Source organism: Barbatula barbatula, assembly GCF_947034865.1.
Source record: "Barbatula barbatula genome assembly, chromosome: 14".
NCBI classification, from domain to species: Eukaryota; Metazoa; Chordata; class Actinopteri; order Cypriniformes; family Nemacheilidae; genus Barbatula; species Barbatula barbatula.
In genome coordinates, this window is record NC_136777.1 from 18,239,228 (window position 1) to 18,263,780 (window position 24,553).

Here is a 24,553-nt window from a genome sequence, read left to right on the forward strand (position 1 = left end):
ATAAAAACAATAAGTTTAAAGAGAACGTACGGTATGAATATACATTTATTATACAAGTTTTTTCTATTTGCAATGTACACCGACATGGATTGTCAGAAACAATAAATTATTTAATTGAAGTATATTTAATTTAGGTATATTATTATTTTAAATATTGATATCAGGACTGGGAGCCTAAAATGACAATATACCAATAAATGTTTGCATTAAAACCAAAACATACGAAAATAACAAACTTGTTAAAATATGTTAACGTGCATGTGTGTAGTTAAACACAAGTTGTTAAATTTATGGATTAAACTAAATCAGCAGTCTCCCAGTAAGTAAGCCAGTAGCAACGGTGGCAAGGAACCAAACTCCACAATAGATGTATATGCAGGGCCGGCGCTACCTATAGGCAGAGCAGTCAGTTGCCTAGGGCCTCAGGCTTTTTAGGTGGGGCCTCTATAACTGTAACATGTCTCCAACTTTGACGCACATAACATCAAATTACTGCAACAGTGTTTCAAAGGCATATACGCAGCAGTCTACTTGAGTCTTGGCTGTGCGAGTCACATGTCCCCGCATATCTCTCTTACAGCGTTGTTTGTCATCACAAAAGATTATAATTTGTACGCGTTTTAAAACTCTTCCCCATATAAACTTTCTATCGATTTCTCACTTGAAGAGCGGGCACAGACACCATTTCTCAAACAGCTCAAGACTACAAGCAAGTTCTCTATCGTGTCTTTTTGCGCGTCTTATATGCTGTGAAATCCAAGGTTATGTCAAAAACACATGAAAACCGTTTGTTGTGTATCAAATGAAATTAAACAGTCAGATCTATATCACTATATCTTTGTTTTGCGTCGTGTCGTGTCCTGATCACACTGTCTATTCTCAGATAACAACCTGCTGCATTATCCCTTAGACTAAAAACCTGCTGCTGTTTTCGATGTTAATAAAACAACAAAAAACAAAATAATGAACTGCTCCTGACTTAATAAGTTTTGTATCTTTATTGTAAATCAGTGTGTTTATTTAATTCATGCAGTTAAGAAGCAGTGATTCATTTCTACATTATTCATTTTCTTTGTTAAAATGCTACTGGACTGTTAAATAGACCCACTCAGGGGTGGCTCAAGTCTTTACAGGGCCCTGAGCAGAATTTTATTTGGAGTCCCCCTGTAACCCCGATACAATCGACTATTGTCAATGTTTGATTATTTGCACGCACACTTTAAACCTATTACACCCAATTATATTAGTTGTAGCTGTGTTTGGGATATAGGAATGAGATAAAAAACTGAAACACAAAACTTGCAATACAAGTGTATTGTGATTGTCAAAACATTAGAAAATTTAATTACTTCCAATTTTATGTGAACTGTCCCTTTGGAGTATGAGCACAAACCATACAAAGGATTTAAAAAATAATCTTTATTTTATTTAACCACACCCTTTAAAGCCACAAAGCCCTTGAGTCCCAAATATAATTTTTTTTATAATTAAAATCATAAATTACATATGTTTAATCTAAATCAGCATCCTTTACATTCTTCATTTGATTGGCCACCTTATTTTGATATTGTAAGGTTGCGTTTAGTCAGTAATTTCACAAAGTTTGACACAAACCACAGACAAAATACTGGGTACGGCCGTTAGTGAGAAGATGGAAGTGTGTCATGAATATATCCCAAAAAATCTGTCGTTTCATGTGCTCTTGGGGGCTCCCTAGTGGCGGTGAGGCCCTAAGTAGCCGCTTAGTTTGCTTATAGAGAGGGCCGGCTAAAATGGTGTATTAAGATTTAGTTAACCCCTACTTTGGCCTAAATAGTCTGTCATTTCCTTCTTTTTAAGTGGAACCAAGTGGAAGTGCCTCTCCTGGACCACAATCGTGGACATCATCCGACCCAGGGCCCGCGCCACCACCTTAGTCGCCCGGAGGGCGAGGTCGGTGCTGGCGCAGAGTTCCTGCATTACCTTTGGGTCGGTCTCCACTCGTATAACTCTTTCACTGATGGACCTGCAGGACAGCCATGGTGTGAAGAGCGGGGGCAGCCTGGTCCGCGGCACTGCAAGCTCCCGACACCGGGGTGCCGAGAACCCACAAGCCGTGGACGGGAGTCTAGATCGGCCCCCCCAGGTGGCCGGTGTCTGCAGCACAAGTGCACCGCGACGGCACACGCCACCCGGAGTACGTCGACGTAGCCCCTAGCTGCCCTCCCATCGAGGGAAGAGAAAGTGACAGAGTCAGTTTGACGGAAAACGCACCGAAAAGGGGGCGTTCCCAGTGTTACTGAGCTCCTCATGCACCTCGGGGACTAAAACGCAACGGGGCTGGGCATCGCCTCCGAATGCTCTCATCCCGAGCTCAACCTCCTGGGGGCTCCAAGGAGTCATCTGGGTCCGAAGCCAGTACGTCACTCTTCGATGCTGCAAGGGACATCTCATTTTCGTCACGCATCGTGTCCGAGTACGTGGAGAAGGACCAAGACGGCGAGGTGCCGCCTTTTAGGGAGTGACCAGACGATCGAGACGGGGCATGAACGGTCCGCGAGCCAGTGGCTGACGGATTAACGCTCACGGTAATCCCCATGTCACCCACGCTGCTCGCCGTCGCAGGACGGGAAGCAAACGAGGTGGTGGCAGGCTCTTAAAAGAACACGGCCACCCGTGACTGCAACGTCTGAATAGCCATCCTAAGTCCACAACGGCTGCCTCAGCGTGTTGGACCCCCAAGCACGCGAGGCAGACATCGTGTCCCTCTCCCTCCTCAATGTGTGTGTTGCACCCGTGAGAACAGCGAGACATGCTGCGCTGTAGAAATTTGCTCTTTTAGAGAGAAAAACACCTCCGGAACCAGGGGAAGTCACTGATGAGGGACAGTCCGCTGCACAACGTTGAGAAATCAGCTCTTTTAGAAGTATTGTCATCAGATGCGAAGGCTCCGGAGAACAAAAGGTGAATGAATGCAGCACGCCGTCTCCCTTTTATACCCGGATATCCGGGGGGCGGAGTCCGGCATGCAAATTTCATTCGCCAATATCATTGGCCTTTTCAAAATAGTCAGAAGATGATAGGTTCTCAAGTCAAACCCCATCTGTCGGCTCGACACAACGTCGAGAGACCGACAGAAAGGGAAAAATAAATACAGCTTACCACTGTAACACAATAAAAACGTGATTTTCTTTAAGTTACCTCATTTTGGAACCAAACTCTTCAAATACAACATGGATTTTAAAGGCAATGGTTGAAACAATAAAAATTCACATTTCCCAACATCAGGGCAATAATTAAGAAGTTTCAATGGACTGGAGATGTTACAAATCTGCCTGAAAGAGACATATGTCTATATTGTCTTAATGCACATCAAATAGAATATTTTAAGTGGCTAAAGATTTTTCAAAGATCACAGATGGACAAGTGCAGAAATTATTTGAATTTTAGTGTCAAAAATAATTTAGTAAAAATAAAGGAAAACTGCACCCCCATCACCACAAGTTGTTTGGGACACTTTTCAAGAAACAAATATTCTGCTCTGATGCGAAACAAACTCCACCATATTAATCTGCCACACTGGCCCTTCAAACAGAACTGGGGTGCAAGGCCATTTGAAATGAAAGAGTTTTCTCGGCAGCAATAACACAAGATTTTTGGAGCACACAGGAATAAAAAGTGCCCCATGTCCACAGATAAATATACCACCAGATCTTCATTGTTGTGGACCTTCTTTTATACCAGAGATTCTGTATTTTATGAAATATCAACAGATGACCAAATTTAAACCTGACTCTCATATAAATATTATAATGTGTTGTGGTTAGATCTTCCAGCAGCACATCATGACATTTCCATATCACCACATCAAATAATCCTACTCACAAAAACAAAAGAACAAAAACCTGACAAATGTCTTGAAATATAACATCATTTGTAGCGTGCATGGTAACTTTGATGTTAGCCCATAACCATTGGCGTACATTTCATTTACCACCGGCTGGAAGGCCGGCTGGGCAGGACTTGACACCGGCTGGACAGGACTGGGTGCAGGAGGGACCACCGGACTTGGGACCACCGGACTTGACGGGACCACCGGACTTGGCGCCTGCGGCTGAGTAGGACTGGGCGGTTGCCCTCTCCGAGGCTTCTTCTTCTTGGACTGACCCACAGAACATGTGGCCGGCAGCAGAGAAGCGGTGGGGGAACCGACAACCTCCGTGCTGGAAGAGTCCCACGACTCCCTCCGTCCGCGCCTACCACGAATGCTAGCTGGAGGTGGCGAGACGGGTGGTGCTTAACTCCCCAGAGTGATCATACCCCTGAAACACTCAGAGGCTCCTGGGTCATATAGCGTCCTTGTCGGCAATCATGCGGTTCAGGTTGATGCATATGATACCACTTCAGCATGGGCTACCGAGTCGGGTTCCCTGGAAAGCGTAGCACACCAGCACAGGGCGTGTCCCGATCAAGTCTATCTGTCAGTGCACCCTAACCACACGGACAGACATGTCCCACTCCGGGCTGGAGTCCCATTAGAGCAAGTGGGAGGCGTGCTGTGGTACGGCAGTCGCATCCCTGCTCGGTTGGGGTGCAGTGTGCGACGGGCAGGCAGTTCTGGGGTGCTGGACAGGCCCCTGCCTGCAGTGGCAATCCAATTGCCTAAGATTGCAGACAGCTTGCCTTGCAATATAGAGGCCCCTGCCTCTCATTTGGCGCAAGCACATGGTATATACAGCTTAGCTGCCCTAGCGTATGTCAACCGTCAGGTGGCATTCGTTCATGGCAGATGTCGCAACTCGCCCGACGACTCCTCTAGGAGTCAGCAGTGGGTGGTGTCCCTGCGGGCCATCCATATCCCAGACGACCTTGATCAAACAGCCGATGGCCTCTTTGCAGGCCGCTCTGCGGAAGTTGGCGAATCCATCCCTGCCGTCCAGCGCATTGGGAGCAGTGCGGGCAGGCACAGGGAGTCCCTTTTTGCCCCCTGCACACCTCCCATTGGCCTCTTAGGTACTCTGACTGCGGGGCAAGCAGGAGTACATCTTCCCCCCCAGTGAGCCTCCCCACACAGGTACTGTGCGGAGCCAGGGTAGAGGAGCTTCAAAACTTTCTAGTTGAGCCCGATTGGTCCAACCAGACTTGGCTCTCGGAGCACACACTCTGATGGCCACTCCCCCCCGGTGAGAAGGGCATGGTTTGGCACCCGAGACCAGACCTCTGGGACCCCATGTCTGGACCCTGGACGGGACGAGAAGATCTGAAGAGACCTGTCTCCCGCTCTCGTGAGCATGGTCCCTCAGGCAAGAGCACTACCCCTAGGCGACTGTCGCTATAAGTGGCGCCTCTTCTCGCCCTGCTGCACTTCCTGCAGCACAGAGTGCCTTGATCTCTGTCGTGCTGGGCACCACGACCCGATCAGCAGATTCCTAAGGCACACGGGGGGGTTAATCTCCCCTGTCGTTATCCGTACCCTCCTGGGACCTTAACATGGTCCTGGTGGGCCTGCATAAGGCCCCGTTGGAGCCCCTGGAGAACCCGGCCTTTCTCGAAAGATGAAGACGCTTCTCCTGTTGGCACTCCATCAGGAGGGTAGGGGATCAGCATGCACTCTCCGTGTCCAGCGGGTGCCTAGAGTTGGGGTACCCCACGTGGGCTAGACCCCAACCTGGCCACATGCCCAGAGTCCCCAACACCCCTGCACGGACTTGGTGGTGGGGAACCTGCAGGCGCTCCCCCTGGGAGGAGTCCCAACCCTTTCCCTGTCATGCCCAGTACACGCCCTGCGCCTCTACTCAGACCGACAGAGCTCTCGCTCTGAGCAGCTCTTTGTCTGTGTAAGGGGACAGCGGGGGCTGTCTCCAAACAGAGACTGGCGCACTGGATCGTGGATGCCATCCCTTGGCTTGCCGATCTCAGGCCCCTGCCCACTGTAGTGACGCTCACTTCGCCGGGGTGCAGCCTCCTCGTGGGCATGGGCTCAGAGCGCCTCTCTGGCAGACATCTGCAGAGCTGCGGGTTGGGCTGCGTCCAGCCTATTTTTCCGCACGGGCATCGAACCTGTGTCGGAGCAGGTCTTGAGTGAGACCGACGGTGGCAGGGCATACGCCTGTATCCAGGGACAGGCACTAAATGGTTCAGATCTTACTTATCAGACAGATATCACAATTTGTCCATTTGTTTAAATGGGGAATTTTCGACTCCGTAAATTATGGATTACCACAGGGATCGGTTTTACGACCCTTGCTATTCTCCATATACATGCTGCCCCTTGACAACATTATTAGAAAACATACAATTAGCTTTCACTGTTATGCAGACGATACTCAGCTACAGCTACATATCTCATCAAGACCAGATCATTCCTTCCAGCTATCCAAATTGGCAGAGTGCATTGAATATATAAAACATTGAATGACTAGTCATTTACTTCTTTAAAATTCAAATAAAACAGAAATAAAATTTATATATAGCCGAGTGTGTGACTGGTGCCCATACTAATGTGGTCATGCCCACACTCCATGACATCTACACTGGCCGATTTCAAAATACCTTGCTCACCCTGGACATCATCTGTTCTCCCCCTTACCTTCTGAGATGATTTACAGACTGATAAAAACCAAAACCAACAGACTGAAAAACTATCCCCTAGCAGTTCGATGCCAACCAAGTGTGTGCTATTGCTTTACTTGCACAATCACTGCACTACCTCAGAGGATTTATATTTGTATAATATTGTGTTTATACTGTATGAACCTTTGTTTATGTGTGTTTCTTTTTTGTCACAACTGTCATCCAGAAGAGCTGCTAAACTGAATTGCATTGTTCCCTTAACAATGACAATAAAGTTCTATTTTTATTCGATTATAAGTTATTTTTCAGTCTTCACAATGTTTTGAGATATGAGGGAAAAATTGTCCATCAAAATGAAAATTGTTGGGAAATAAAAACAAATCCACCAATAAACTATTCAGAAGTGAATGCAACATGCATGTTTTTACCTTAAAATGATTGAAATTGTCAGAGCTGTAGCCCAGTGGTTAGCATGAACTGACCCCATACCCTCTTGCTCCTGTCTGCCTCTAATGTCCTCTGCATATAAATAAAACCTAATAAAAACAAAAAAGATTGAAATGACATAATAACGTCTTGGTTACGTATGTAACCTCTGTTCCCTGATGGAGGGAACGAGACGTTGTGTCGAGACTGACAGAATGGGGTTTGACTTGAGAACCAGTAATCTCCGACACTTTGAAAAGGCCAATGAACTTGGCGAATTGGGCGGCACGCCAGACTCCGCCCCTTACATACGGGTATAAAAGGGAAGATGCCCATTCATTCACCTTTTTGGGCTGAGGAACTTGAGAGGCACTCTTGTTCGCTGCAGCGTGCCGGCGCAGCGCTCGTGGCATGATGGACACAACGTCTTGTTCCCTCCATCAGGGAACCGAGGTTACATATGTAACCACGACGTTCACTTTCTGTCGGTCTCTCGATGTTGTGTCGAGACTGACAGAATGGGTTTTACCCTGGAAAACGCCACGGTGCTGCGCTGCGTCACGATTTACAGCGGAACGACACTGACCGGCCTGGACGAGTCACAATGAACGTCTTTGCGAATCGAATCATCCAGTAGTGTAGTAAGACATCAATTCGTGTGAGATGTGATTTCGAAATGACAGGTTGCTGTCTAATATAACGCCTAAATCTTTTACAGTATTTGTTGCGGTAACAGTACATCCTTCAATTTGCAGTTTATAATCAGAAATATTCGGTTTCCGTGTCTTTGGTCCGATAAGTAATATTTCGGTCTTGATGAGATATATAGCTGAGTATTATCTGCATAGCAATGGAAGCTAATTCCATGTTTTTTAATAATGTTTCTGAGGGGCAGCATGTATATGGAGAACAGATTAACTTGCGTTAGATTAGATGATTCCCCATTTAAATGGACAAATTGATGTCTGTCTGACAAGTAAGATCTGAACCATTGTAGTGCCTGCCCCGCAATACCGGTATAATTGTGTAAGTGATCTTGAAGTATGTTATGGTCTACGGTATCGAACGCAGCACTAAGGTCAAGCAGGACTAGGAGTGAGATGTTACCTTTATCTGATGCTATAAGCAGGTCGTTTGTAATTTTATCAAGCACAGTTTCAGTACTATGATGCGGTCTAAAGCCTGACTGAAATTTTTCGTGTATGTCATTATTTTGTAAGAAAGAGCACAACTGAGTGGACACTACTTTTTCTAGTATTTTAGACAGGTATGGGAGATTTCAAATCGGTCTAGGGTTTCCTAGTTCATTTGGATCTAAGTTTGGTTTCTTGATTAGAGGCTTAATGACGGCCATCTTAAAGGGTCCTGGGACATGGCTTAGATTAATTGACGAGTTGATAATGTAATAAATGGGCTCAACTGCAACAGGTAGTAACTCTTTTAATAATTTAGTTGGTATGGGGTCTAATAAGCAAGTTGTAGGTTTAGATGTTGCAATAAGTTTAATTAAATCTTCCTGTTTTATAGGTGAAAAACGCTGTAGCCTTTCTTTTGGAGCGATGGTTGGTTCTAATTCATAGGACAGACTTGGAGGTTGAGTTTTTTCTTTTTTGTCACAAATTTGTTCGATTTTCTCTGTAAAAAATATCATGAATTCATTGCTTGATATTTGTTTAACATTTATATATAAATGTTCTTGTAGTTGTATTTTGTCTACATGTCGAAAGCTATTTTTCGGCTATAATCTTGTAGGCAAGTTTACCGTTTAGAATTTACTGACATATGCAATTGCTAAGTGATTCACAGAAGCTATGCTACACATGAGTGAAATTTCAGCTCTTTTAGCATCAAGCTGGTTCTGGCACTCCTGTCCATCCATTGTTCACTCTGCATAAAGTCTATATAATATGTGTGTGCACTCAAGTGGTGCCAGTAACCATTGCTATTTCATTAGGTCAGGCGTGTGTGGGACTTTCACACAGTCTGAATTTATCTTGCTTCAGTGGGCAATAAACAGCCTGATCACATGTACACCTAATATAAACTCTGGAAATACTGAGAGCTTTATGAAGCCAGTATGATTTGACAGTAACCAGGGGTATTAAACAATAACTAAGAACAAAAGGTACTCTGGGAGATGAGACATTTTTGACTGTGAAATAGTTAAATGGGGTTTAGGATGACCCAATTTATAGAAATATTGAAATATTAAAGAAATGCGAAAATATAAGTTGTGATATACAGTATAGCCTGGAGGGGCCCCACACATTGCGTTTGCATAGGGAATGAGATTCTGTGCTATGCCCCTGTTGTCAGCTATGGAATGATTTTGATTGCTTATATATATAGGACATCAACCTCATATAAAAATGAACCCACAAGTTTTTTTCTACTTCTAAGTGTTATATAAATCTTAGGGGTCTACAGAATGTGTCTGAGACGTTTCAGCTCAAAATACACCACAGATCTTTTTTATACCATGCCTTAAATCCCCAGTTTTGCACGTACGCAGGGGCAAAGCCACTAGATAGAAAGCCTGCAATCTTTAGCCAAAAAAGCGTAACGGCTGGTGCTTCCACCTTGGCTTCAGCAGAACACAGGAAAGGAGATCAGAGAGAAATGTTTTAATGGATGTCAATTGATGTTGTTTCTGCACTTTCTGCAATTGGAAGTGTTAGACCCTTCTATTTCCCTATAATAAGAGTATCTCTGGCAGGGCTGTAAGCCTGTGCTTCCAAAGACAACAAAAACAAGAAAGAAGGGTCACATAAAGCGAATGAGAAACACTGTGTCTCGTCTTTAAACACCAAACACGTTGTTTTCTATAAGCAAACAGGTTCGTGTCACGTTCTAAAAGTAGGCCTACACATGACAAACCGGTTTCATATTTACAAAACCATACACACTGCTTTCTTTAAGTGATTGTACCCATGACAAGCCCATCGCGTGTTTACAGACCATACACATTGCTTTCTATAAGTGAATGTAACGTTACTCAAGACAAAAGCATCGCACTTTCTCTAAGTGTAAGTAATATGTAACAGGACAACCCATCATCTGTTTACAAGCCATACACATTGCTTTCTATAAGTGAACGGACAAACGTGTCACAGTGTAATTTTACCTACTTATACAAAAGTTGAGACAGGTCCCTGAGGTCTTACTTAAAAAAATACCGGTACTTAAAATGTCTTTATCTGCAGCTTTGCCTCTTTCAGTCTGGACGATTTCCATAGAAAATAATTCCATTGCTCTCTTGTCTCCTCTGAGGCTGGTACTCTAAACAGTGTTCTGTGCAGCCAACAACAGAACAGTTAGCATGCTTTGCTTAAACTTTTGCCAAGGTGTGGGAATTAATACACGTATGTCACTTGTGAAGACAAAAATACAGCTACAGATGCTATTTATTCAAAAGGTGCCATTTTTCCAAGCATTCCGAGCCCAGAGATCCCCTTCTCCCGCCATAAAACTGGTTCCAGTTCTAAAATTGCCGGCGGAACGTCAGAGCCGATTGTGAAATGGCATTGGCTCTCGTGTGTTCTGACTGGTTGCATCATTACGTTCTCTTACGTTATGAAACATACGGCATTGGCTGTCCTCCTGATTACATCACATGCAAAACCTACTGTGTATGATATCGTACAGCTTAATAAAGAACAGGTTATATTCTTACTCACAGACGCCAAAAAAATGTACTCCTTCATTTGGGGTTTTCACTCCTAAAAGTTTGTTTTATTCTGTTGTTCTTTCCTAATTATTAAACAGAAAAGTTATGCAAAAAAGCTGTTATGTTATGAAACTGGTTCTAACAATTCCAAAAATACTGATCGGAGCACCATTATTAAAGGGTACACAACTGTGGGCTAAACTGCTAACTTGAAATATCACATGAACTAATGTTAGTCAGTCAATGAAAATAATAAATTTAATAACTTAATGGAGAAAGGGCAAAAAGTTACTGACATAATTTTATATCTGCAGCCTACTTGGCTCATTAAGTTGTCAAATGATAGACCTGTTTTTGCAATCTTAGTGTAAATGGATTGTGAGCTTAAACAAAAAACGTACAAGAAATAAGTCAATAAGACATCAGATTACACCAAAGACCTGGCAGATAACACGTTTAAGTATTGACATATTTTCAGGCACCTCCGGAACCTGCATTTAGAACTAAAATAAAATTGTTTTATTTTAGATTAAATTGAACTTTTTCTACTTTTTATTATTGAGAACACTCGTTTATAGGACACATCCCATAACTCATTACCCAGTGGGTTTACTTGTGGGGTTTTATGTCCATAGATTGTGATTTGTGGTTTTATCTTTGTATTTTATGTTTCATTTGAGTTTAGGGTGACTAGAGAACCAGTTTTCACAAGATAAATGCAATAAAATCAAATGTCCATTTGCACATATTTAATTTGATGTGCCAACGTGTATCTCAGAAGGTTAAATGGTGCAAAATGTGTCCCATCCACTAAAACTGATGGCCCAAATGTCTTTCTGTTTATCACACAAAGCTGTCATATGGCTTTTAAAGACACATAGTGCTCTATTAAACCATCCACATTCAGTGGATTAAAAAAGCGGCTTGGACATTTTAATTTGTGATCAATTGAAGAATGTCATACAGGATTGACATTAGGATGAGTAGGCTATCTGATGGGAGATATTTGATGTGTGCTGCATTGTCATTTTGATGGTACTTTCAGATCAGACTTTTTAAAGCCTCATATGTGTGTCTCGAGGGTGTTGATGGATGTGAGAACATCTTGTGGGGAGCTCCTGCTTTGCGTGATCAGAGTAGAAAGGCTTGTCTTTCCTTCTGAAGGAAGTCCCTCTCTACTGTCTGACTGCTGGTCTAGAGTGTATCTGCCATCTGTTCTGGGTTCACCAAAGAGTGTACTGCTGACAAACTGAAAACACACACACACAAACTGGTTACTAAGTGGCAACCCGTATCCATCCAACCATTTAACCGTGAAAAGACAAGTTATCTCCTAAACAATTAAGGAGAACACGTCTATGTGATATTGTGTGATAAAATCATAATTAAATTAGACTGTTTTATGATAAATAATATACAGTATACATGAAATACAGTAATTAAAACAAAATCACAAGAACCATTCCGAATAATTATCATCGAGGCAGGGGGAGGGGTGCAGTGATCACAATGCACAAAACATTCACACCATTTTCTTTATTCAAAAATAGTTCCTTTTGTATGATTTGTTTATAATTATATATTTTTCTTTTACAAAAAATACTTTATACAGTATATAGCCTACAGTCTCCTATTCCAATGACTGATGCGACTTAAAACGATATAAATTAATTAAAATAAATGTGACGCAAAAAACAATCTTCTAATTTCACATGATAATAAACATTGAACATTGAATCAAATGAAGTGGTTTTTGGGAGAAGGACAAATGGACAGAAATATATCTATTTCACTCACACATTATACAAACCAATCCAAAAACACTTAATCAGCTAAAGACAATAAAAATGAGACCATCCTATTTATTCCCATACTCTCAGATTATAAAATATCACCTATGCTTCACCCAACGCAATCTCACAGGAATTTATAACTGATTACGAGATGGCTAATCTTGGCTAATTTGTATTATACGAGGTGACTAATATGTATGAATTTGTTTAATGTGAATCATACACCAATGTATGATAATTAAAAAAAAATATATGGAAGGCCCTCCCCTAATCCCAACCCTTTACAAAACATCACTCGCGCGAAAGCAAATCTTACTGAAAGGTACAAATAAGATCATACAAATTTACGCATTTCCATGAGATCAGGCTTCAGTACAACTCTATTCAACACTCCTTATTGAGGCTATTTGTTTATTACTGTACCCACCTATCTGAAGTCTCTGTTTGGTCAAATGGGGCCCTTATCAGTATAGGGAGCTTTCAAATTTCACCATGATTTCTCTGCACTTCACCTTAAATATAATATAATTAATATAATTTCATCCTATATGAAATTCAGAAAGGACAAAATAATTTAAAATGAACAAATAAAATCTAGGCTATACACAGTAAATAGTCTTGAATCAATACTAAGTGAGCTTTAAAGCTTTCCTGTGGCTCAGTGGTTAGAGTGTGGCGCTAGAAATGCCAAGGTCATGGGTTCAATCCCAGGGGATTTCACATAGTCAGAAACAAATGTATAATACAATTCAATGTAAGTCACTTTGGATAATAGCGTCTGCCAATGCGTAAATTTAAAGCAAAGCTAAAAAACAAACATCCATAAACACATGACACCTCTAATAATTTGCCAATGTTTATAAAGCAACATGCTCAAATAAACAGTCAAACTCTGACAGCGATAAAAAAAAATATGATATTAGCACAATGAATTCATTTTCCTGTAAATAGCGGTGCTATCAATTATCTGTCATCCTATTAACCGTTGTTATATTCAAGCTCATGTGTGGTAGGCAGTTTATTAGTAGATAGTATGCAGACAGTATCCGCAGGGCAGATGAGTGAAGGAAGAAAATAACATCATCATAAATCTTTTAGTCTACCCATTGTCCTTACAAAACCAATTTCATGAGTATTTCATTCCGTGTATTCATGAGTATTTCATTCTGTGTGTATACATAACACAGTCTCGCTGGAATTTGTGACGTTGTCACAAACTGTAATCTGTCATGATTCTCATCATGTGTGTCTTGGTCTTGTGGCAGAGTCATGGCAGGGCTTCATGTTTTGTGTGGAGAGAAACATATTATTGTCGATTAGGACATATGTGTTTTCTCCAGTCTTGTGTTTGGCCCCGCCCCTCTCCTTCCTAGTCTAGCTTTCAATCTCTCTCATTACCCACCCCTGCCAATTGTTATCTCATTTGCTAGTCTCCCTATTCAATGCCCTTGTGTCTGCTGTCCTGTGCTCGTTCATTTTACTTGTCTTGCCTTGCACTCCATGTAGGACGTTTCATCTCTGTTTGCTCGGAGGATTATCATGTCAAGTCATTGTATATGTAAATATAAGAGTTCTTGTCAACTGTGTTATAGTTAAGTTCGGTCTGTTCTTGTTTAGTCCACTTATTATTATTTCTTGTTCGTGTTGTTTACCCCATCGTGGGTTTTTGTGTTCTGTCTTTTACTTTATATAATAAACCCCTCGTTTCCCTGCTTACCGCTGCCTGCGCTTGGGTACTTCTAGCACTTTCCCTGACAGTAATCAATGCATTTTTTTCATGGATAGCGTCCATGAACACAAATCAATAAATTCAAATTGTTGTGCCTATGCCACAAATTGTAATGTAATGTACAAACTGCCTTGAGACTGGGTTGGTATACACCTCTTTGGATGACATAAACAATGCTGGTTTAACACTGGCCCAGACAACTTTCCTGTTTCATTTACAAACCATTTTCACAAAATACAGAATACTTATAACCAATTTAAAATGTTAAACAAATATCTTTTGTATTAATTATATATGTAAGATTTAAAAAATACTAAGAATAAATTAATAAAAAAGAAGCCAGTAGTGCTTCTGGTTAATAAAGTTAAGAAGTGGCTAAAGCTTGCCTTCAGGGAGTTGTTTATACATTATTTGGATTTCACAAAGGAATCCCATTTGTGTGAATGTCAAAGTAGGCAAACCTCTGCATGATTACACCTTTTCAATGGGAATGAAATGAGGTGTGAATGCCAACCATCTTTGATGTCATAATACAGAAGAGCCTGAACAAGTTTACACATCACAGAATCAAATAAATGTAGCTACCGTCTCAGATATGTTCCATAATCTCTTCCCGAGACAATCATTTAGTGAAAAATCACTTTTACAGATGTACAGGCTGTTAAGAAATAAATACCCCGTTTAAGATTTCAAAACACAAGTATTGCTTTAAAAAGCTTGTGTGGAGAGGTAAAGTACACTTGATCTATATCTATTTTCTGAGTTGTGATGAGCTGAGATTTGTAGTTGTATGGTATCTTGTATTTTACATTATTTTATGTCAAACATTTTTTTTAAGCTGTCCTGCATGATGTTTTGCAGGTAATGGGAAAAGAAGGGAAATTGAAATAGGGCTGTAGTGGAAGTGCTGGCAGTATAATTTTTGTGGCATACAAATATACATTCACAGTCATGTATAATATAAATGATTAACTGGGTTCATTGATGTTTCAATAGTCCTAAATTTGTGATGTTTATTATTGATTTTATCCTTTTATGTTCGGAATAAAATACAAGCCTACGTACTGCATTCTGGACAATATCATGGTAAATATGTTCATAAGCTGAAAATAAATGCACTGTTAGGTAACACTTTACCTAAAGGCTCTATGCATTAACTAGTTGCTGCAATTGCTAACAGGAACTAATAATGAACTACGAGTGTTTCAATGTACATGCATTAACAATAACCATAAAATTTAAAAGCACAATTATCGATATTAGGTTATTTTGTCACATGTAGTAATATTGTAAATAATTCTGCTTCAAGGGCTACAATGGTTACCAACTCTTCCCCTCTTGCTATTTGTATTTTGAATCTGATCCACTGGCCAATAAAAGACACTACACTAAAAACAAAATGTAATATAAATGTGACTAATGCGTTGTTTTAAAATTTCAATGGTTATTTAAATAATTAGTGAATTCTTAAACAATAGTCTTGTAGTGAAAATCTGATATCGTGAACCCACGAAACGGTAACAGCATTAATGTATTATGAAATAACCAGAGTAGACATGCCTACATTTTGTAATTTGTTACATTAAGTACCTATAATCATCAGTCTTAGCTCTCACAGTTGATATTGGAGGTGGGGAACAATTTGCACATTCATAAATCCACAAATACTACATTTTAAGGCATGAAGAAATTATTATTAAGGTCCCGCCCATATTTCCTGATGACTCAACCGTAAATGAAGAAACCATGTTACCACACACCCCTTTTTATAACATCTTATAACTAACTAAAACCAAACTTCAAAAAACGAACACTTGGGCATACATTAACGCGATAAAAACTGACTAAACTAACAAAAACATCTTTGGAAAAAAAATCAAGTGCTGCATCTTTTCTTTAAAGGACATGTGAGGCACACCTGGTGTAGATCTGTAGGAGAGAGTTAAGAAGGGGTGTACTGTTTTCATAGTTGTTCTATAGGCAAGCACCAGCTTAGATGTCGTCCGTTTCACTTCTTTGCCGAAGGAGATAATGTATTTAGGAAGGGCACTCTGTAAAGCAGTTTGTCTATTTAAGGATACTGTAGAAACAACATAGCGAATTCCATGCAAAGGGGACCCACAGTGTATGTAGATAGAAATATCTCATTCTAAGGTTATACAAACATAACGCTTTATTATGTAAAGTCTTTATACACCAATGAAGACATAGTTATGTATAGTATATTGCATTTCTGTCAATAGATCCTCCAAAAGATACACACTGGAGCTTTAAGCAAGTAACAACATTAACATTACAAAAAATGTAACAAAAATCAAGATCCCCACTACTGTATGTAACCTGGCAGTATATACATGCTTTTCGCAAGGACACACTTCTTAGGGACTGAAGCAGCTCTCTCCCCTAGAACACACCAGGTTAAAAGCATTAAGTAAAAATCCACGTTTTAAACAGAAGCAAGGCATGAGGAACACATAGGGTGTTGAAAGCCAGCTAAGAGCAGATGCCAGACTTTAAGATTGAGGAAAGGAGAGTTTTATGTTGCACAGGCAGCTCTCATTGAGGGTTTTTATCCAAGGAATTCGCCATGAAACACAATGTTTTGCTGAAAATACGCAGTAGGTTGAGTCTGGCTTGCGAAAGAAAGAAACAGACACTTTACATGTTGAATTTGCATCTATAAAATGTTGTATGTATACGATATGCCCCTTTCAATAAAACCAGAGGGTGCTATGCTCCAGGTTGAATGGGCTCTATGCATGGCAGTGCATGACGTACTGTATTTCCGGTGAACATGCTCAGAACCCTTGATTACTTCTGCCGATCATAGAGTGCTATGCTACTACAGGAATGATAGTCACTAAAACCAGCCACAGCTCATTTTGTTGATGATTGTTTGCTTTATTAGATTTATGTATTTATGTTTACTTATTGTTACAATGACATCTAAGTAAGACAGCACTTCTATATACCACTGCTGTGTCCCAGTGTACAGTATCTGCTTAATTTAACAGTTTTTTTCTGTTGCCCTTTTCTCACAGGGAAAAGAACACAGCACATTTGTCAAACTACATCACTCTTAATAGTCACTCAGGCTTGTGATTTATTGAGAATGTATTCAAATATTCCAATTCAGTACTACCGCTGACTGGCAGGTTCTGTGGTTTCTACGTGTACTCTGTGAAGAGAAGCGGGGAATTTTGCATAAAGGATTAAAGACACTTAAAAATTATATCAAAATGTCAGTCTTACTCTACATGAATCATGTACATTTGACATGTGTGCATTTGGAAGACACTTTCGTCCAAAGTGGAAGTGCATTCATGGGATCTTATCATTGTGTTCCCTGATTCAAACTCTTGACATTTGCATCTAAACGTAATGCTTTTTAAATTCCAGTCTCCAAAGAATGTAGACAGACACCATATCAGGGCTGAACTCAAAAATAACTTTATACTGAACTTGATCCAGATCTGAATATTACAATTGTTATACCAATACCAATTCAAATAGCCTAAACAGCACTGTAATGTGGTGGTTCTGTACAACAAATCTGTGATGTGCCACAGCAGACAATCCCAGAGCACGGCCACTGCCCACTCTTACATCTTACACCAAAAGGGGGGCGCGTTCTTTGTGACCAACACTATAGCTTTCTTAACCTCTAATGAGAGTTAATCTATTGGTTCATCCCCCAGATCGCATTTAATTAAAAAAACAATAGCTAACTAGTGTATGAAATTGTAAGTTCTTCTCTGTGAATAATGTGCATGGTTTCTCTGAGGCACAGGTGTCAACACAAGGCCTGTGGGCCAAATCCGGCCCACCCCCTCATTTTATGTGGCCCACGACAGCTTAAAAAGAATCTAATAACACAATAATTTGTATGTCCACGACCTGAAAATGCAGCTCAACTGTATTAACTTACCAGCATGATGACGACATCTGTCTGGAAATATTTTCCTTTAGCAGTGTTTGAGTGAGTGATGTGATTTATATAAATCTTAATCAGACGCACCATGTCAAACAAAGATTGTGTATAAGGGGGAGGCTATTTCAAGAGAGAGATGGGAAAGCAAATACATGTTTGTGTGCTTAATAGAAACAAGCTGGTATGTGGTCTTTGCCAGGAGGCCGTGGATGTGCTTAAAGAATACAATTTACATCTGCACTTCGAAAACCAAACACAGAGCAAAGTATGCTAACCTTTGCCACCAAGAAAAGCAACAAAAAGGTACGATAGTTGAAAAAAACCCTTCCATTTTCGGCAGAACGGGCTGTGACTATGAATAGACAGAAGTCAATATCAGATTTTTTACAAATAAACTGGCAAAACAAAATGAGCAAACTACTCCAGCTTCCACTGTGGCCTCAACAACAGACCCGGAGCGTCCATCTCCACCACGGACTCCGACGAGATCTAAATAGCTCGGAATAAAATAAAGTGCTCTGCAATGTTATTTAATATATCAGTAATATTGTCTGTTTGAATGCATATGCGCCCCAACCCTCCGCGTGACTAGAAATTATGCCCCCCCACTTGTTCAGATGCGTTCCGCTGTCCATGGCTGAAGTTATCGCCCGAGCTTTCAAGTGATGTTCAAAAGGAGCATTTTTAAAGCAGTGTATGCTGAAGATGTGTGAGCAGGTGTGCCCTGAAATGTTAGCCTGTCACTATGCAGACCGACTGTATTTGTTCATACAGAAACATGTTTTATATTCAGAGTTTATTTCATTAATGATCCCAGCAGATATAGCTGTTGGAACAAAAACATGGTGGTTTTAAAAAAAACGGTTCAATGCTGCAGACCTGCATCTTAGAACAGTGCACAATTATTTGTTGCTTACTATTGCCCCTTTCAACTGTGACGAAAAAAAAGTATTTAAGTAATTCAGTGGGCTTGTTGTATTATGGTACAATTCATTTTATTATTAATTTGATTGCGAATTTTGTTCTTTGATGTATAAGTATTAATTTAATTTAGAAGTTAACAGCTCTTTTTTTGTTACCACATTTATATTATACGTAAATTCACTTTATCATTATTTTACTGGTCTTTTCCTGTCAAAACTACGTATTAATTCAGTTATTACCAAAAGAAGTAATCTAACGCAGATGAATCATGCAGTGTGATAAAAGAGTAGATACATTTACTGTATATAGCCTTACAGTTACAACCAGCCCTTTGAGAGCAACCATAATACTGATGTGACCCGGGATGAAATTGACTTTGACAATTTCTAAGGACTGGGAGGTAAATTAAATGGGATTCCAGCAGCTTCAGGGATATGTTGGGTCTGTCAGCATTGTCTTATGCTCCTTGGAGATGTAATGACATGGGGAGTTGAACATGACATCAAGTTCGAGTCAAGCGTGCATTGCCTGATCCTGCTGAGAATTGGCAGAACCCAGCAGGACATTCTGAAGTTCCACTGGGAAATCAAATATAGTGACATTTCAAATTCCTTGCAAAATACATATGAAACTGTATTGCCCCACTAAACCCCCAACAGGCTTCAGGACGTCCTCAAGCAGACGTCCTTATATTGTGGAGGAAATGCGGAGGTTATGGGATGGCAGTGAGTTTTAAAAAACATTGCAGTCGAAGTATTGTGAAAACAATTTCATAACTTCATTGATTTTAGGTGAACTGTCCCTTTAAATTGAGCAGGGACCAGACAAGAGCTGTGCCCTCCGGAGGTCACATTTGTCTACATCTCCGTACGTCATAGACAACGTCTAATTTTAGTTAAAAACATTATAAAATTAACATTTATTTCTCTTAAGACTTAATCATTGTAGTTTCATTCTTACTTTGAAATGTAACGGTTGCACCTGAAATAATGACGTATGTGTGTACATTATATCAATCACATGAATTACATATTTTCCATTAAAAACTCCGTTTTGATCAATGGATTCTATCGCTAAACATTTGTATTGTAAAAAAAAGCTAAAATATTGAATGTTTAGCTTCTAACATTGTGCGTTGCACTCGAACCATAACTGTCGTCTTTGATTTGATTGGTCACCGCACCGGCTCTGTAAACAGTAACTCCCGCCTTCCCACATTTGAATGGCCAATGGCCACCTTATTTGTGGCCTGAGTCTCACGGCGAATGCGTGAGGGTTGGCAGCCCTGAGTAAAGATAATAAAGTATTTCACCGTACGGGATTTATACCACATCTATTAGTGAATATAGAGTAACATCTATAGAGTATTTACCATGTGTTTGCTGATGTTTTGCTTCTTTGAGACATGGATGACTTATCATCGAAGGAAGCATGTATGATGTGTGTCAGACGATCCAGTAGAACATGACCCGAACAGAGTTCATACTGGTTGACAGACAAATCTGTCAGTTTTAAAGTAGAGTTGTGCATTTCTGCGAAGAGGGATGGTCAAAAATCCCTCCACAAAGATGGCCAACCTATTGTTATATTACAAGTGATACTGCAATTATGGCTGGTGTTATTTAGTCAAAAGTGATGAGTCCTTAAGCAGTAATGATTTACATGTTTGGTATGTGTTTGTTTTCATTTGCATTTAGTCAGTACTTCAAGTGGGGAAAAAGGTTCCAGTGACCCCATGTGAATTGTTTGTTTTTAGGACATAATCTAGATTAGATTAGATTCAACTTTATTGTCATTACACATATACAAGTACAGTGTAACGAAATGTTGTAAGGGTTAGGTAGGTAGTTGTAATGCCTGATCACAAAGTTGTTATCTCAATATGTTGTTGTATTGCTAGCTGAAGCTGCGTTAGATTCTAGTGATCTTAAAATGCTGTGTAAAATATAAGCATTATAATTACACGTTAAAATTTAAGTTAACGGTAAACATATGACAATTTTTTGGTCAAAGCTTGATGTAACGTACACACAGGGCTGTAACGGGTACAAATGACACAACAAATGACACAATACATGCTTTAAAAATGTATTTGTAACGTATTTTGTTAGATTTCACAAGTTCTGTAACTTAATCTAAATACGTTAGAATACTAATAAGGTACGTAACACAAAGGGACAACCAAACAGAGGACTTACATTATTTTTCCACAGTATATCTTAAAGCAAAAAAGCTAACAATCTTAGAGAAAAGAAAAGGAAAAAATGCTGATGCTCAAAAAGGAGGCTAAAGTGTACTTATTTTGTCTTCCAGGAAACATGTGGTAACATTTGAATAGCAGTACTAAATGTACCTCAGGTGATGTTGTGGATAAGGCAACAAAATTTGAAAATGTGGGCCATTATGTCCCCAAATAAAAAGGAAAAAGACTAGCTCTAACTCAGAAAAATTTTAATTATTAGTTACTCAAATTTAGTATTTTAAATACATCACCAAGTTACATGTATGTCATTACTCCCCAGTCCTGTGTACAAACCAGTATTTTTGGGTCAACATCTGCTCAACAAACAAAAACATCACTTGGTTTTATTATGGTAAATAACTACAACAGGAAGAACACGATTTGTTTGATTTCACTACCCATAGCCTCATCTATGTACTATCATATGAAGCATTTAGTGAAAAAGACAATAATGGTAATTTAAACAAAGTACTAGCGACATAAATCGTGATGTAATTTTTAAGAATTGCAATCAGGGCGCTAAAAAGAGTACCCGTTAGGAGTTATTTTACCCCATAGTACCATGCGCTGTTCTAAGCGGATACAATGTACACGATAGCATCCGCTAAAACCGAAAACACACTGCAACTCTAGGTGATTCCAGTCGTTTGTCATTTCCTCACCTTGGATTTATAAGGTTTTTACAATGTTCTGAGCAGTTTTGAGACAACAGCTTAAAAGTGTTTGCATTCCATTTGACTTTTTAAATTAAAGCTTTTTATTTTCTTATACTTGTAAAATGTACACAACATAAAGAAAAAAACATTTTAATATGACAATGTATACAAATTGTCACAGAATAAGAATATGTGAATAACTCAGTTTTGACAAAAATGTCAAATAAAAACTTAATTCCAAGGCGACAATATGTGTAAATCGTTCACAGCAGATGATTTCTCAGAAGAACACACCTTGTAATGGTAACGTGGTGAAGTGTATCCAAAACAGCTCTTGTAAGGGTTTGGGTGGAATTTTTCATCGTCTTTACTGTCTGTTAATCTGGAAGTTACAGCAACTGGTTTTATAATTCCAGGCTTTGTCTGAAAGATCAAAGATAGAAAACGCTGATAAGGAGGATGGTATATTTCACAAAATCAACTAATACATGCACAGCTCACATTCCAGAATGTCTTAGTTAAAATATTGTATCTATATTATTATACGTCTGTTAAAACCCAACTTTTACTGTTGTCTACGTAAAATCATTGTAAAGAACATTCTGTAAAAATATCATCTTAATATATTTAAAACTGACTAATTAAAACTAAAGTTACATTAATGATTGAATTAATTAATAATTAAATTTTAGACTTTTGAGACTGGTTTTCACATTTATATTTTATGTATTTTATCATTGTCGCTCATTTATACTGTTTTTCATGTGTGTCTGCTGTTTATTATAAAATGTAATTTCTGTTTAGCAAAAATTCAAAAACAGAAATTAAAAAGGTGCTATAGAAAAAATCTGTTATCTGCAGATTCTCAATGATCAGTGATCTCCTATATAGTGCACTATATTTGGTGTCCGCCATTTTGAAATGCTGTCTGAATTATGAGTGAACAACTCATTCCCTACATTTATTCATTACTTTTCACACACAATACACTTAGAGTTTGAGCATAAAAAGCAGACAATAATTATATGTATAGTATGTAAAACAACATTTTGCAGACGTGTCTCACAGTTGATTTCAGTTTTAAATTAGCATGCAGGCTGCTAAGCCAATGATACAGTCTAAGTTTCACCAACTTATGTTGGGTAAAAAACTAAAAAACTATAGTTGGGTAAAACTATAGTGGTTGGCAGGGGCGGATTGACCATTTGGCGATATAATCTGTTTTTTCCGGCGAGCCGCTAACGTATGGGCCCCGAACGGAGGCTTGGGCCGCTCAGACAGATGTATTAGAAATGCGAATGCAGAAGACACATATGCATGCCACCCTGCATCCTCAAGCACCGACAGACCCGACCATACACCACCGCCGCATAGAAATAGTGTAGGGCCGATGTGGACCAAAAATGCCAGGGCCGATTTTTCTTCCCAGACCAGCCCTGGTGGGTGGGAGTGATTTATGTAGGTACCTATTTAAAACACTCATTTAATCAAACTCACTTATTTAAATATACCCTTAGGTGCACAATTCGTAGAGGTTATGCACCCAAAAATATATTCTTTGCTGGGTACCCGAAGAAGTACAATACCCCAGTGATGGCTATTTTTTGAAAGTACAGTTTGGTACTTTTTTCTAACAGAGTACACAATAGCAAAACATGGATACATTATCATACAAAAGGAATTGCCTACCAGTGTTTTTTCAGGTACACAGGTTTCAAAGTGAGGGTTGGCCTAGGAGAAGAAAAGTTTGCTTTAGCCAAGACATCAAAAAAAGTCACCTACCGTACTAGAATTTGGATTAATCAGACTATCATTAGTGTCATTATGTCCTATTTGAATTCTGTTCATATTTTTCAGAATGCTGGTTTTAAGAGTCTGTGATATTTTAAATCCTCTTATTGCTTGCTGAATTCAGTGGAACAGCAGTAACAAATGGCTTCTTCAAGTGATTTGTGTGACAAGAAAATCTGCTACAATTCTCCAAGTGTGAAAGAAAAAATAATTCATCTTAGCATTTCAGACATTGTTTACATTCTGAAAGCCATTATCTTAAGTGGGTTCTTCAGAAAACGCCAGAAACTGTATGATAGGCTGTCATGACAAAAAGGTAGTGCTATAAATAAACAGTCTAGGTTACTGACCAAATAGCATTATAGGCCAGATCTTTCAATTTTAGAAAAGACACAAATGCATAGAATAAAGTTTGTAAGATTTAAAATAAAATATTTTAAAACTCAAATTAGTAGAGATTTCCAAGATCTAAAGTGTCTTCAGGAAAATCAGGTGGCCTTTCACTAAGATGTTTTACTTGTCTTCAGGGAATTGTGAATGTTTTCATAGTCATCTACTCTGATACAGAACGCTGAGTATAAACATTAGCAAAGACAAAAGATCAGGAAAACACTCACATATTTTGTTTCTCGTCCCAATAGTTTTGGATATGGAGACGATGAAGTCTGTGGCTTTAGAAATTCAGAATGAAAGGGGAAGAATAAGTGAGTCAAGAATGAGAAACACTACCCTCTAAAAAGTGCCAGATTTCAAAGTAACCCATGAAGTGAATGTAATCAAAATAGCTCTTAGATGTCGCAATTGCATGCCCAGGTTTGAACAGCGGGGGCTAAATCCCCTGT

General features: G+C 39.6%; 1 protein-coding gene across 1 annotated transcript in view; it reads right to left on the reverse strand.

Annotated features, from left to right (window-relative positions):
• Positions 1-10,672: 10,672 nt before the first annotated feature.
• mlip (muscular LMNA-interacting protein) overlaps positions 10,673-24,553 on the reverse strand; it is a 50,090-nt gene continuing 36,209 nt past the window's right edge. Inside the window, exons 9-12 of the mRNA XM_079473736.1 lie at positions 24,329-24,382; positions 23,610-23,651; positions 22,215-22,343; positions 10,673-11,894 (exon numbers count right to left, since the gene is read on the reverse strand). Coding sequence (XP_079329862.1) covers positions 11,709-11,894; positions 22,215-22,343; positions 23,610-23,651; positions 24,329-24,382 — 411 coding nt within the window. The 3' untranslated portion in view covers positions 10,673-11,708. The remainder of the gene's footprint in view (positions 11,895-22,214; positions 22,344-23,609; positions 23,652-24,328; positions 24,383-24,553) is intronic.